Consider the following 12,764-nt stretch of genomic DNA (forward strand, 5'->3'; position numbering starts at 1 on the left):
ATAATTAATTAATTGGTTGAGTGATTAAAATCCCTAGAGGACAAAAATACCATTTGATAATCTAGTAGTTCAAAAACGGTCTATATGTTGAAGACTCCACCTCATTACGAATGATAATCAGCATTTTAAAATCTGGAAAAATTATGATTGGTGATGCTGTGATTGCAGACAAGCAGGTGATAGGTCTGGTGGAGAACCAGAGTGACTGGTACCTGGGGAACCTGTGGAAGAACCACAAACCCTGGCCCGCCCTGGGACGAGGCTTCAACACTGGGGTCATCCTGCTCTACCTGGAGAGGCTGCGACGGATTGGCTGGGAGCAGATGTGGAGGCTGACCGCCGAGAGAGAGTTAATGAGCATGCTCAGTACCTCGCTGGCGGACCAGGTCTGTTTATTCAATTTTATAAAATTCTATTCTAGTCTATTATCTTTATTCAGAATATTATTAAATACTCTTTAGATCATTAAATACATAACATATGTTAATATAGGGCAGGAATCATCAACTAGATTCAGCAGAGGGCTGTTTTTTTTTTCCTTGAATGAATTGTCAGAGGGCCGGAACATATTTACAAATAATTTGTAGACCGCAAATTGACCGCAAGAAGCCCAAACAGATATGTTTGACTAAAACATAATCATTTCAAACCTTGCTCACATTTGTATTCGATCACGTGTCTCTCTATTATGCGTGGGAATATTTGGGAACAGATGTCTTGAATAAAAATTACTTGGAGCTGATTTCCTGGTGTTTTTACAGTCTTTTATGTCTAACAATAAAAAAATATATATATAAAAATGTTGGGGTCCAAATAAAACCACCCCCTGGCAAAAAAAGTTGCGGAACCATGATATATAGTAGGGTAATCTTATGCCTCAAAGCATACTGTGTATGAGGCAGATGGTAATGTAAGTGTGTAGGACATCTCTAATGAACATTTGGCGGATGTGTCAATGTGAATGTTTACTATTGTGTGCCAGAGTTCTATATGATCTTAATGTTAAAATGAGTGGGTATAATACACTCTAGAAAAAAATGTGCTATCTAGAAACTAAAAGGGTTCTTCAGCTGTCCCCATAGGGGAACCCTTTGAATAACCCTTTTGAGTTCCATGTAGGACCCTTTACACAGAGGGTTCTACAGTACATGGAACCAAAAAGAGTTCAACCTGGAACCCTTTCAGAACCCTTTTTTCTAGGAGTGTATTACACGGGTCTTTAATGTGAGTGGGTAATCTTGTGTGCAGGACATCTTTAATGCTTTCATTAAGCAGAACCCAGTCCTAGTGCATCAGCTGCCCTGCTTCTGGAACGTTCAGCTGTCTGACCACACACGCTCCGAACAGTGCTACACAGAGGTGTCTGACCTCAAGGTAGGGCTATGCAGTGAAATATACACACACTCGCATACACACACACACACACGCAAGCACACACACACAAATATAGCAAAATCCCTAAATTCTTTCCTTATGAATGTACTGCATCTAGTCATCTGGCTACTGGTCACCATGGTACTGTAATATGTTCATGTCCCATGTCAGGTGATCCATTGGAACTCTCCTAAGAAACTTCGTGTGAAGAACAAGCATGTGGAGTTCTTCAGGAACCTCTACCTTACCTTCCTTGAGTACGATGGGAACCTACTGAGACGAGAGCTGTTTGGCTGCCCCAGCCAGGCCACCTCAGAGAGCGTTCGGGTGAGTAGAACATTACCATAACTTTAACCATAATTACGTGATAATGCCCTTGAAGCCGGTGTTTGGAGGGTATATTGGCATGGGTGTTGCGGCAAACCATGCCAATATATCCTCCAAACACTGGCTTCGAGTGCGTTAGCACTTTTATACAAAGGGTTACCAACGTATGCAAATAATGATTGACATATGTGACCGACCGCCTTGATTCTGTCTTATGTACCAAAATTTGAAATTGCGTTTTTTTTTTTTTACATTGGAATAAAGCAGAGACACAGAGCTACAAAATGGTATATCATACACTGTATTTGTTGAACAATGGGAAAGTAATTCTGCTTTGAAACTTGTAACCTCACTTTCGAGAAAATGGGTTTTGAATGTTTTGGTACCTACAGGAGAGCTCTTCTTTGTCTACACCCATTCAGTATCATTCACACCCTCTTAAACTTTAGCCCCACCCATCTCTTTAAGGTTTGATCAGAGCGTTCTGTCCTAACAAAAACAGTCAAGCACCCAAGCTAACAGGCTAATGTTGGCTAGCTACTTCTAGACACAAATGAGAGAACAACTCCCTCACCATTTTACTCACCCTAGCAGAGCTGGTTAGGCTGTTGTTATGTTATCAAGAGTGTTGTTGACTGCAACTGTGCTGCTGGCAACAATTTGCACTTTTTTGCCAATGTTTACTGACACCGGCCATATTCAACCGGTGTTGAGCGTTCATAAATTCGTCAGTTATTCTGCACTCTGGCACACAGACGAGAGTGTTCTGAAAGCGGAGTAGATAGCTGAATTTACCAGCTACGTCTATCAACAGTTGTCACGGTGACTTTCTATTGAAATCATTACTTGCATAGGGGAGTCTTATGTTAAGACATGTAGCTAGCTAAACAATGAACCATAATCCCAAGTCATGACATTACTACCCTGCATGAATCTGCAGGAAGCTAACTAACCAGGTTCAATGTTAGCTAGCTAACATTAGGCTTTAACTAGCAAAGGAAATGGCTCTGAGATACGAATAATAAGATCATACACGTAACTTTAGCTAGCGAGCCAGCCAGCTAACGATAGCTGGCTAGCAAAAAGTACAATTTAACTTGAAATGAAAACTACTTTCTGTCAAAATTAGAAATGTGTAATATCTGAAAATGTACCTAGCTAAACTATCTTACCCATATACATCATGGATGGACACCTCTCCCTGTCACAGATGCCATGGTTGCCTTTAATTTAAAGATGTAATCCGGAGACAGCCGTTTTCTCCAGCTCCTTAGCTATCAAACTCTGATTTCAAAACTCGGTCCTCCAGAAAGTGGAGAGCAACACTTATGCAGTTCTACTACGCGAGACATAAAAAAAGCTGCGTTTGACAGGATTACCTACAAATACTGACCAGCTCAAATAGACAGAAGCGTGCTATATGGCAGACCAATCCGAACTCATCTCTCAGCATTTCCAGCCCACTTATTATCTCAGCCAGTCATGGCTAGCGAGAAGGTTGCTTACTTTTTCTGTGGCTAAACCAACTAGGCTCATAATTGAATAATTGTATTTGCATTTACAGACGGCATACAAGTCTGTTATTAAGGCACATGAAAATTCACATGTGCCAGAAGGCATTTCTGCCAAAAAAATTGATTTTGATTAAAAAGGTTTACGTTCAAATGGCTCTCCTGTGAAGTAGTGTCCCGCGACATACGCCTAGTTTCCTGAAACGAGTCACATATTTGAATTTAAAAAAATATTTTGATTAATTTATTGATACTATTTCATCCTTCCACAAGATACAGTCCTGACACAAATCTAGGGTTACTACCGAAGCCGCCCAAGCCGCCCGTCGTTCGTTCTATCGGTTCAGTTGTCAGAGACGCAACCAAGTCGTTCAGTCCTTTTGTTTTGTATCTATGGACGTGACCCAGTCGTTAATTTTAAATGTTCTATTGCTGTACTGGCTGGCAACGTTCTTATCCTTTGCTTGCTAGCTAGCCAACTAAGGCTAACTTGCAGTCATGTCAACCAGTGCAGCCAGAATAACAACAAAGTAGCTTCATTTGCATGTGTTTAAGCTGTTTTCTAGTGACATTTATTTGGATACATCCATAACAATGAGACTTAAAGCAGGCATGATATACAATGAGTGATATAATTAATCAGTAAAAAAAGATATTATAAGAACAAGTTAAAAAAATAAAAAAATAATTATACAACTTCTGGATTGTTAATGGAGCTGTAAAATGGAGTTGTAAATGGAGTTGTAAAATTTGTTAATGGGGTTGTAAAATTAGTAAAAAAGTTATATTATAAAATGTTATTGCAGATCCCATAACGGAGTAACATATTTTCTCTAGCTTGAGATGTTGCATAACTTCCTTTGAAATTTCCACTTAAACAGTATAAGACGTCTAGCTAGAAGAGTAGTACATGTTGCCCAAAGAACTGTTTAGAGGGGCCTCCTGTGGTGCCACTCCAAATAATGCAATAAAGGTAGAAGGTTCTGTAGGTCTCTCCAGTATATTAGAAAATGTAAAAAAAATAAATGATATCCAGAAATCTCTCCATTTCGGACATGTCCAAAACGTGTAATAAAGTAAAGAAAAAATATGTATTTATTTTACCATCATCTTTGAAATACAAGAGAAAGGCCATAATGTATTATTCCAGCCCAGGCACAATTTAAATGTTGACCACTAGATGGTAGCAGTGTATATGCAACGTTTTGTGGCTCAGTTGGTAGAGCATGGTGTTTGCAACGCCAGGGTTGTGGGTTCGATTCCCACGGGGGACCAGTACGGGAATTTTTTTTATGAAATGTATGCATTCACTACTGTAAGTCGCTCTGGATAAGAGCGTCTGCTAAATGACTAAAAATGTTAAAAAAAATGTTTTAGACTGATGCAATGCACAATTGCATATCTGTTCAAAATGTTGTATCAAGACTTCCCAAATGTGCCTAATTGGTTTATTAAAACCGAACCGAACACCGAACCCATATAGGTGGTTTTTAAGAGAGTTCATGGAATCCAGATTGTGCGAATTTAATAAATTATAGGTCAAGTGTATGCCCCCTTTGATATAATGGTTCACTTTAAAAAGAGAATCTAGAAGGGAGGTAGATGGGCGTGATGGCAAGTGACTAGAGTATGAAGAGACAAAACTACACAATTGCAGATATCTAAAGAAATGGGATCTCAGAATATTTATTTTTTGTACTAACTGTTCAAAAGATGCAAAATCCATATCAATGTACAAGTCGTTCAGTGAGGAGATCTCTTTTCCAGACCAGATATGAAACGCACGGTCTAATAATGATGGAGATAATGTACGGTTGTTTAATAATGGGGCAGAAGTTGAAAATTCACTGAGACCAAACGATCGCCTGAACTGTTTCCAGATTTTTAGAGAATGTTTCGCAATACGGTTTTTCGTGTATTAGGAAACAAGCTCAGCTAATGCAAGTCTTGAGCAGAGTAAGGCAGCTAAGGAGGTGGGGCCACAGGATGAGATCTCCAAGATCAACCGTTTCAGGCCTGTAACATCAGGGATTTCTGTCATCCAATATAGAATGATTCTTATATTAGCTGCCCACTAATAGTATTGAAAGTTCGTAAGTGCTAGACCACCCTGGGAATGAGATCTCTGCAATACGCTCTTACGTATCCAAGGGTTTTTCTTGTTCCAGATAAAAGCAGATATCAGTTTATCTATGGAGATAAAAGATTTTGTCAGAAAGATAAGAAATACATTGAAATAACTATAAAAACTTAATACATTAATTTTAACAATGTTAACTATTCCGCCCAGAGAAAGAGAAAGTAAATCCCAGTGTTCAAGATCCTGTTTCAAGCAGAGTATCAAGGGAGGGAAATTGGCTTTGTAGAGATCTTGTTGTTTGTGACCCAAATTCCCAAATATTTAAATTTCTGTGTAGTCACTCTTAAAAGCACATGACTAAAATAAGTTTGCATGGCAGAAGGATTAATAGGCATCAATTAACTTTTTTGTAGATTCACTTCATAATGAGGAGCGATTTCATCTGGCATAGAAATTGTGCTCTTTTGTCAGGACACTGTTGATCAGAGGAGCTAGCCAACAACACAGCTAACACAATCACTTCAAACTGAAGCTGGAAAGACTGTGAACTAGCTACACTTCCATTAGTTTAACCTTCTTTCTATTGACATTTCTTTGTATAGATCCCCAAAAACTATGCCAGCTGATTCAGGATTACGACTGGCTGAGAAGCGCTGCCTGCCTGTCTGTCTCGTACTGACTCGCAACATGTCCATTACTATGGGACAGCTGGAGATCGATTTTGAATATTGAAACAATGTTGCAAATGTTGGAGAGACAGACAGCAAGCTCTACACAAATCTCCACTGTTGAAAACTAAATGTTAGTCTAAAAGAAATGTGAGATAATGTTTAGATGCTTTTTATAGTGAAGATCAAGTTCATAAATTGCCTAGCTGGGCTGATGAGACAGTCGCTGGCGCAGCCAGATGGAACAGAGTAAATAGGCATTTTAACATCATAGATTTAGCCGGTGGTAACTTGTGAAATAGACACCGTCTGGAATTCGGCTTTAACCAATCAGCATTCAAGATTAGAACCACCCATGGTATAACATTTAACAAACCACTCCCTAACACCTCAAGGAGGTTTTAATATTCACCATACCTTTATTCACTATACTATGATACCCATGGACATCCAGCCAGAATACAACAGAGTGTACAGAGCTGCATGGTCTCGTCACCTCTGACTGCATGGTGTCATGAAACCATGTTAGCCTATCAGAGGGAATATTTACATTCTAAACATTGATTTTGACCTCCCTCTTTCCATCCCTCTCCAGTTACAAGGAGCTCTGGAGGAGCTGGATGAAGACGACCAGTGTTATGACTTTCGGCGGGAGCGAATCACAGTGCACCGCGTGCACCTCTACTTTCTGCAGTACGAGTACACGCCCGCCGGGGACGACACAGATGTCACGCTGGTCGCACAGCTCTCGATGGACAGGTAAAAACTCACCTTATAGCTCTGACCCCCCTGAGCATGAATTCATTATTACGATATGGCTAATGAGGAGTGCAACTCTACAAATATGATTGTATTTTGCTTTTTTCTCTACTTCTTCCTCTTCCCTTTCCTCCCCCTTTTCTTCTCTACTTCCACCACTGCTTTTATTATCATTATGTACTATACATCTCTGTATCTCTAATACTCTATTTTATGACATCTCTATTTATCTCAGGTTACAGATGCTGGAGGCCATATTTAAGCACTGGGAAGGACCTATCAGCCTGGCCCTGTACATGTCAGACGCTGAGGCCCAACAGTTTCTGCGTTACGCCCAGGCCTCCGAGGTGCTGAAGAACCGTAAGAACGTGGGCTACCATATCGTTTACAAGGAGGGCCAGTTCTACCCCGTCAACCTGGTGAGAAATGTGGCCCTGAGGAACGCCAACACACCTTATGTGTTCCTGGCAGACGTGGACTTCCTGCCCATGTACGGCCTCTATGATTACCTCAGGTGAGTTGTAGTTGTTCCTGAAGATGTTCCATCATAAAAATAGACAGAACACTGGCTGAGATGTTTTGATATATAGTCATTTAGCAGCCATTTTAATCCAAAGCAATTTACAGACAACATACAGTTGAAGTCGCAAGTTTACATACACTCGTTTTTCAACCACTCCACAAATTTCATGTTAACAAACTATAGTTTTGGCAAGTCGGTTGGGACATCTGCTTTGTGCATGACAAGTAATTTTTCCAACAATTGTTTACAGACAGATTATTTCACTTATAATTCATTGTATCACAATTCCAGTGGGTCAGAAGTTTACATACACTAAGTTGACTATTCCTTTAAACAGCTTGGAAAATTCCAGAAAATGATGTCATGGCTTTACAAGCTTCTGATAAGCTAATTGACATCATTTGAGTCAATTGGAGGTGTACCTGTGGATGTATTTCAAGGCCTACCTTCAAACTCAGGGTCTCTTTGCTTGACATCATGGGAAAATCAAAATAAATCAGCCAAGACTTCAGAAATAAAATTGTAGACCTCCACAAGTCTGGTTCATCATTGGGAGCAATTTCTAAACGCCTGCAGGTACCACGTTCATCTGTACAAACAATAGTACGCAAGTATAAACACCATGGGACCACGCAGCCGTCATACCGCTCAGGAAGGAGACGCGTTCTGTCTCCTAGAGATATGTACTTTGGTGCGAAAAGTGCAAATCAATCAATCAACAACAGCAAAGAACCATGTGAAGATGCTGGAGGAAACAGGTACAAAAGTATCTATATCCACAGTAAAACGAGTCCTATATCGATATAACCTGAAAGGCAGCTCAGCAAGGAAGAAGCTACTGCTCCAAAACTGCCATAAAAAAAGCCAGACTACGGTTTGCAACTGCACATGGGGACAAAGATCATACTTTTTGGAGAAATGTCCTCTGGTCTGATGAAACTGTTTGGCCATATTGACTATTATTCTGACATTTCACAAGTGGTGATCCAACTTACCTAAGACAGGGAATTTATGCTAGAATTAAATGTCAGGAATTGTGGTTAAACTGAGTTTAAATGTATTTGGCTAAGGTGTATGTAAACCTCTGACTTCAACTGTTTGTATGATGTTCATATATGGCCCATGTGGGAGTCGAACCCACAGCTAAGGTGTTGCCAGCAATGCATTCCAACCAACTAGTGGCAGATGTGGCTCTAGCTGATGTACAGTTTTGGTTGTAAATGAATGGTTTCTTTATCTTATCCCCACAGAAAGTCAGTGGTCCAGTTAGACATGGCCCACACTAAGAAAGCTCTGGTTGTACCGGCCTTTGAGACACTGCGCTACCGCCTCTCCTTTCCCAAATCCAAAGCTGAGCTGCTCTCCATGCTGGACATGGGGACCCTCTACACCTTCAGGTACACCAGCACTAACAGCTCACCCCATTGGACAATCTGGCTTGTTGATCAGGAGGTTTGATTGGCCCTTCTGAAATAGATGACATAACTTGGAGCATCCATCCTGATTTTGATACTGTATTTAGTACATTGATTACATTGATACGTTGAAGTCATTTTATAATATATGCAGTACCAGTCAAAAGTTTGGACACACCTACTCATTCAAGGGTTTTTCTTTATTGTTACTATTTCTACATTGTAGAATAATAATGAAGACATCAAAACTATGAAATAACACATATGGAATCATGTATTATTAACCAAAAAAGTGTTAAACAAATCAAAATAGAATTTATATTTGAGATTCTTCAATGTGGCCACCCTTTCCCTTGATGTCAGATTTGAACACTCTTGGCATTCTCTCAACCATCTTCACCTGGAATGCTTTTCCAATAGAGTTCCCACATATTCTGAGCACTAGTTGGCTGCTTTTCCTTCATTTATGGTAGAGTGGCCCGACAGAAGCCACTCCTCAGTAAAAGGCACATGACAGCCCGCTTGGAGTTTGCCAAAAGGCACCTAAAGGGCTCTCAGACAAACCAAGATTGAACTATTTGGCCTGAATACCAAAAATTCTCCAAATCTGTTTTTCTTTGTCGTTACGGGGTATTGTGTGTAGATTGATGAGAAAAAAACCCCGATTTAATCTATTTTACAATAAGGCTGTAATGTAACAAAATGTTTAAAAAGTCAAGGGTTCTGAATACTTTACGAATGCACTGTATGCAATCTAGTTCAAAACTATTATTAACACATCTGTACACGTACCTTTCTCCTTGCCTTCCCAGGTATCACGTCTGGACCAAGGGCCATGCTCCTACCAACTACGCCAAGTGGCGGACAGCCACCACGCCCTATAAGGTGGAGTGGGAGGCGGACTTTGAGCCCTATGTGGTGGTGAAGCGGGACTGTCCTGAGTACGACCAGCGCTTCGTGGGATTTGGCTGGAACAAGGTCTCCCATATCATGGAGCTAGATGCGCAGGTACAGTAGGGAGGATAGTGGTAGGGTATTAGAATATAATATATTTATTTTCCTCCAGGACACATCATCACACCACAGTACATTTGCACACACTAGGTAGACCAAACAGCCATAGCAGATAAGACGGGCAGACAAAGAGATGTAGTTAAAGTCTGGATACACTTATCTGTTTATGGCTTGTTGAGAAGAAAAATGGTCGTTAAAGTTATTGTTCACATTTTATCCTCAAAGACTCTACTCCCAAATAATCTGCACATAATAACTCATTTTAATTTAAGTTTAATTCAAAACCTCAACTCATCTTTGGAATTCAGTTAAGGTTATGCTAATGATTAGAATAGATGTGATTCGCGGTAGACCTCTGATATTACGTGTAATGCTTTTGCTAAGTCAGGAATAATAGCGATTGTAACTGCCCACAAATCAAAGTCAAGCTGTGACCTTTCAGTGTTCAGCACCTAAGAGCAACGTTTGTGACTTTGTTTCTCGAGTCTTAAATTATTTCAGTCACAGCTGGGACTGCAGAAGAGTATTAGCCACGTAGCTAAAATGCTGAAATGTGGTGTCTATTGTACACGGACCATGTCCAATAAGCAAATAAAATAATACATTTTCCCCCCCTTTCCCACCCCCCAGGAGTACGACCTGATGGTTCTGCCCAACGCGTTCATGATCCACATGCCACACGCACCCAGCTTCGACATCTCCAAGTTCCGCTCCAGCCCAGGTTACCGATACTGCCTGCAGACCCTAAAAGAAGAGTTCCACCAAGACCTGTCCCGGAAGTACGGCGCAGCCGCCCTCAAGTACCTTACTGCTCAGAGGAACATCTAAACCAGGACTCCCAAGGGCCACTGGGCTTCATACCTAGGGCCCCAACGCCTCCCATGCTGCTCCCTGGCAAGTCTAAAGGGGTTTCGGAATACTGGCAACTATCAGCCAATATCACTACTAAGCTTGAATAGCTTTAAAGTCTTGTAGAACATTCTGGAGATGTGTTAGCTAAACTTTCTGGGATGGTTTGGGCTGGGATGACCCACCCAACTATGCTATAATGGGTTATGACCCAAACTGGAATAAAAACAAAGAACCAAACAGATCAGACATGACAGTGGTCACAAGATATTGGGCTCACTGGGAAGACATTTCTCTGAAAGGGATGAGTGGTTGACTGCTTTAAGTCTGGGAGTAAGTGACGATTATCATGATTTGTTCTGACAATCAGGGCCTTTTCTGAGGAAAATACATTTCAAACCAATCCGTCCACATGGGATATCTGGACCTGGAACTCAATGACAGGAATTTTGGGAAACACAGAACTGAAAGAAAAGGAAGTTGCATCTTCCCTGGTCTCTTCAAGGGGACGAGTCGGAATCACATTCGGAGTGACCAATCGAACTGGAGAAACGTTTAAGCCTTATAATTTTCCATTATATTTAATAAGATATTTAATGACATCAGTATTTTTCTCAATGTAAATGATTATCAATTAATAACAAACAAATATGGCATATATACACTACCAGTCAAAGGTTTTAGAACACCTACTCATTCAAGGGTTTTTCTTTATTTGTACAATTTTCTACATTGTAGAATAATAGTGAAGACATAAACTATAAAATAACACATATGGAATCATGTCATAACCCAAAAAGTGTTCTTCAAATAGTCACCCTTTGTCTTGATGACAGCTTTGCACTCTTGGCATTCTCTCAACCACCTTCACCTGGAATGCTTTTCTAACAGGAATTCCCACTTGTTGGCTGCTTTTCCTTCACTCTGCGGTCGGACTCATCCCAAACCATCTCTATTTGGTTGAGGTCGGAGGATTGTGGAGGCCAGGTCATCTGATGCAGCACTCCATCACTCTCCTTCTTGGTCAAATAGCCCTTACACAGCTTGGAGGTGTGTGGGTCATTGTCCTATTGAAAAACAAATGACAGTAGCAGTAAGCCCAAACCAGATGAGATGGCGTGTAGCTGCAGAATGCTGTGGCAGCCATGCTGGCTAAGTGTGCCTTGAATTCTAAATAAATCACAAACAGTGTCACCAGCAAAGCACCCCCCACATAACACCTCCTCCTTCATGCTTTACGGTGGGAAATACACATGTGGAGATCATCCGTTCACCCACACGCGCCTCGCAAAGACACGGCGGTTGGAAACAAAAATCTCCAATTTGGACTCCAGACCAAAGGACAAATTGATGTTGAGATGTCTGTTATTTGAACTCTGTGAAGCATTTATTTGGGCTGCAATTTCTGAGGATGGTAACTCTAATGAACATATCCTCTACAGCAGAGGTAACTCTGGGTTTTCCATTCCTGTGGTGGTCCTCATGAGAGCCAGTTTCATCATAGTGCTTGATGGTTTTTGCGACTGCACTTGAAGAAACATTAAAAGTTTTTGAAATTTTCCATGTTGACTGACCTTCATGTCTTAAAGTGGTGGACAGTCGTTTCTCCTTGCTTTTTTGAGCTGTTCTTGCCATAATATCGACTTAATAGGGCTATCTTCTGTATACCACCCTACCTTGTCACAACACAACTGATTGACTCAAACACATTAAGGAAAGAAATTCCACAAATGAACATAAAGCACACCTGTTAATTTTAAATGCATTCCAGGTGACTACCTCAGCTTTGTACACTCTTGGCATTCTCTCAACCAGCTTCGGTTGAGAGAATGCCAAGTGTGTACAAAGCTGTCATCATGGCAAAGGGCGGCTATTTGAAACATCTCATATATAAAATATATTATGATTTGTTTAACACTTTGTTGGTTACTACATGATTCTATATGTGTTATTTCATAGTTTTGATGTCTTCACTATTATTCTACAATGTAGAAAATAGTAAAAATAAAGAAAAACCCATGAATGAGTAGGTGTGTCCAAACTTTTGACTGGTACTATATATGTGTTAATATTAATATATATTTTTTCTTCGTGCATATATTTATCCCCTTTAAGCCAAATATGAGCCCAAATTCAGCCAGAAAATACAAGTCACTACTGATTGGGACCACTGCAAACAGACCCCATTTTTTAAATAGCAACAAAGAAAACACTTGCTAGAAATTAAATGGCTGCAAATAAACG

General features: G+C 40.4%; 1 protein-coding gene across 5 annotated transcripts in view; it reads left to right on the forward strand.

The window, feature by feature from the left end:
* LOC106587065 (LARGE xylosyl- and glucuronyltransferase 2) overlaps positions 1–11,378 on the forward strand; it is a 287,326-nt gene extending 275,948 nt beyond the window's left edge. For all 5 annotated transcript variants that reach the window (XM_014174962.2, XM_045708271.1, XM_014174961.2 and 2 more), the window contains 8 exons: positions 169–386; positions 1,249–1,374; positions 1,546–1,701; positions 6,556–6,719; positions 6,955–7,233; positions 8,493–8,639; positions 9,470–9,665; positions 10,302–11,378. In XM_014174962.2, the coding sequence (XP_014030437.1) occupies positions 169–386; positions 1,249–1,374; positions 1,546–1,701; positions 6,556–6,719; positions 6,955–7,233; positions 8,493–8,639; positions 9,470–9,665; positions 10,302–10,499 (1,484 nt within the window). In that variant the 3' untranslated portion in view covers positions 10,500–11,378. The remainder of the gene's footprint in view (positions 1–168; positions 387–1,248; positions 1,375–1,545; positions 1,702–6,555; positions 6,720–6,954; positions 7,234–8,492; positions 8,640–9,469; positions 9,666–10,301) is intronic.
* Positions 11,379–12,764: the final 1,386 nt, after the last annotated feature.

This window comes from Salmo salar, chromosome ssa26, assembly GCF_905237065.1.
Source record: "Salmo salar chromosome ssa26, Ssal_v3.1, whole genome shotgun sequence".
Lineage (NCBI taxonomy): Eukaryota > Metazoa > Chordata > Actinopteri > Salmoniformes > Salmonidae > Salmo > Salmo salar.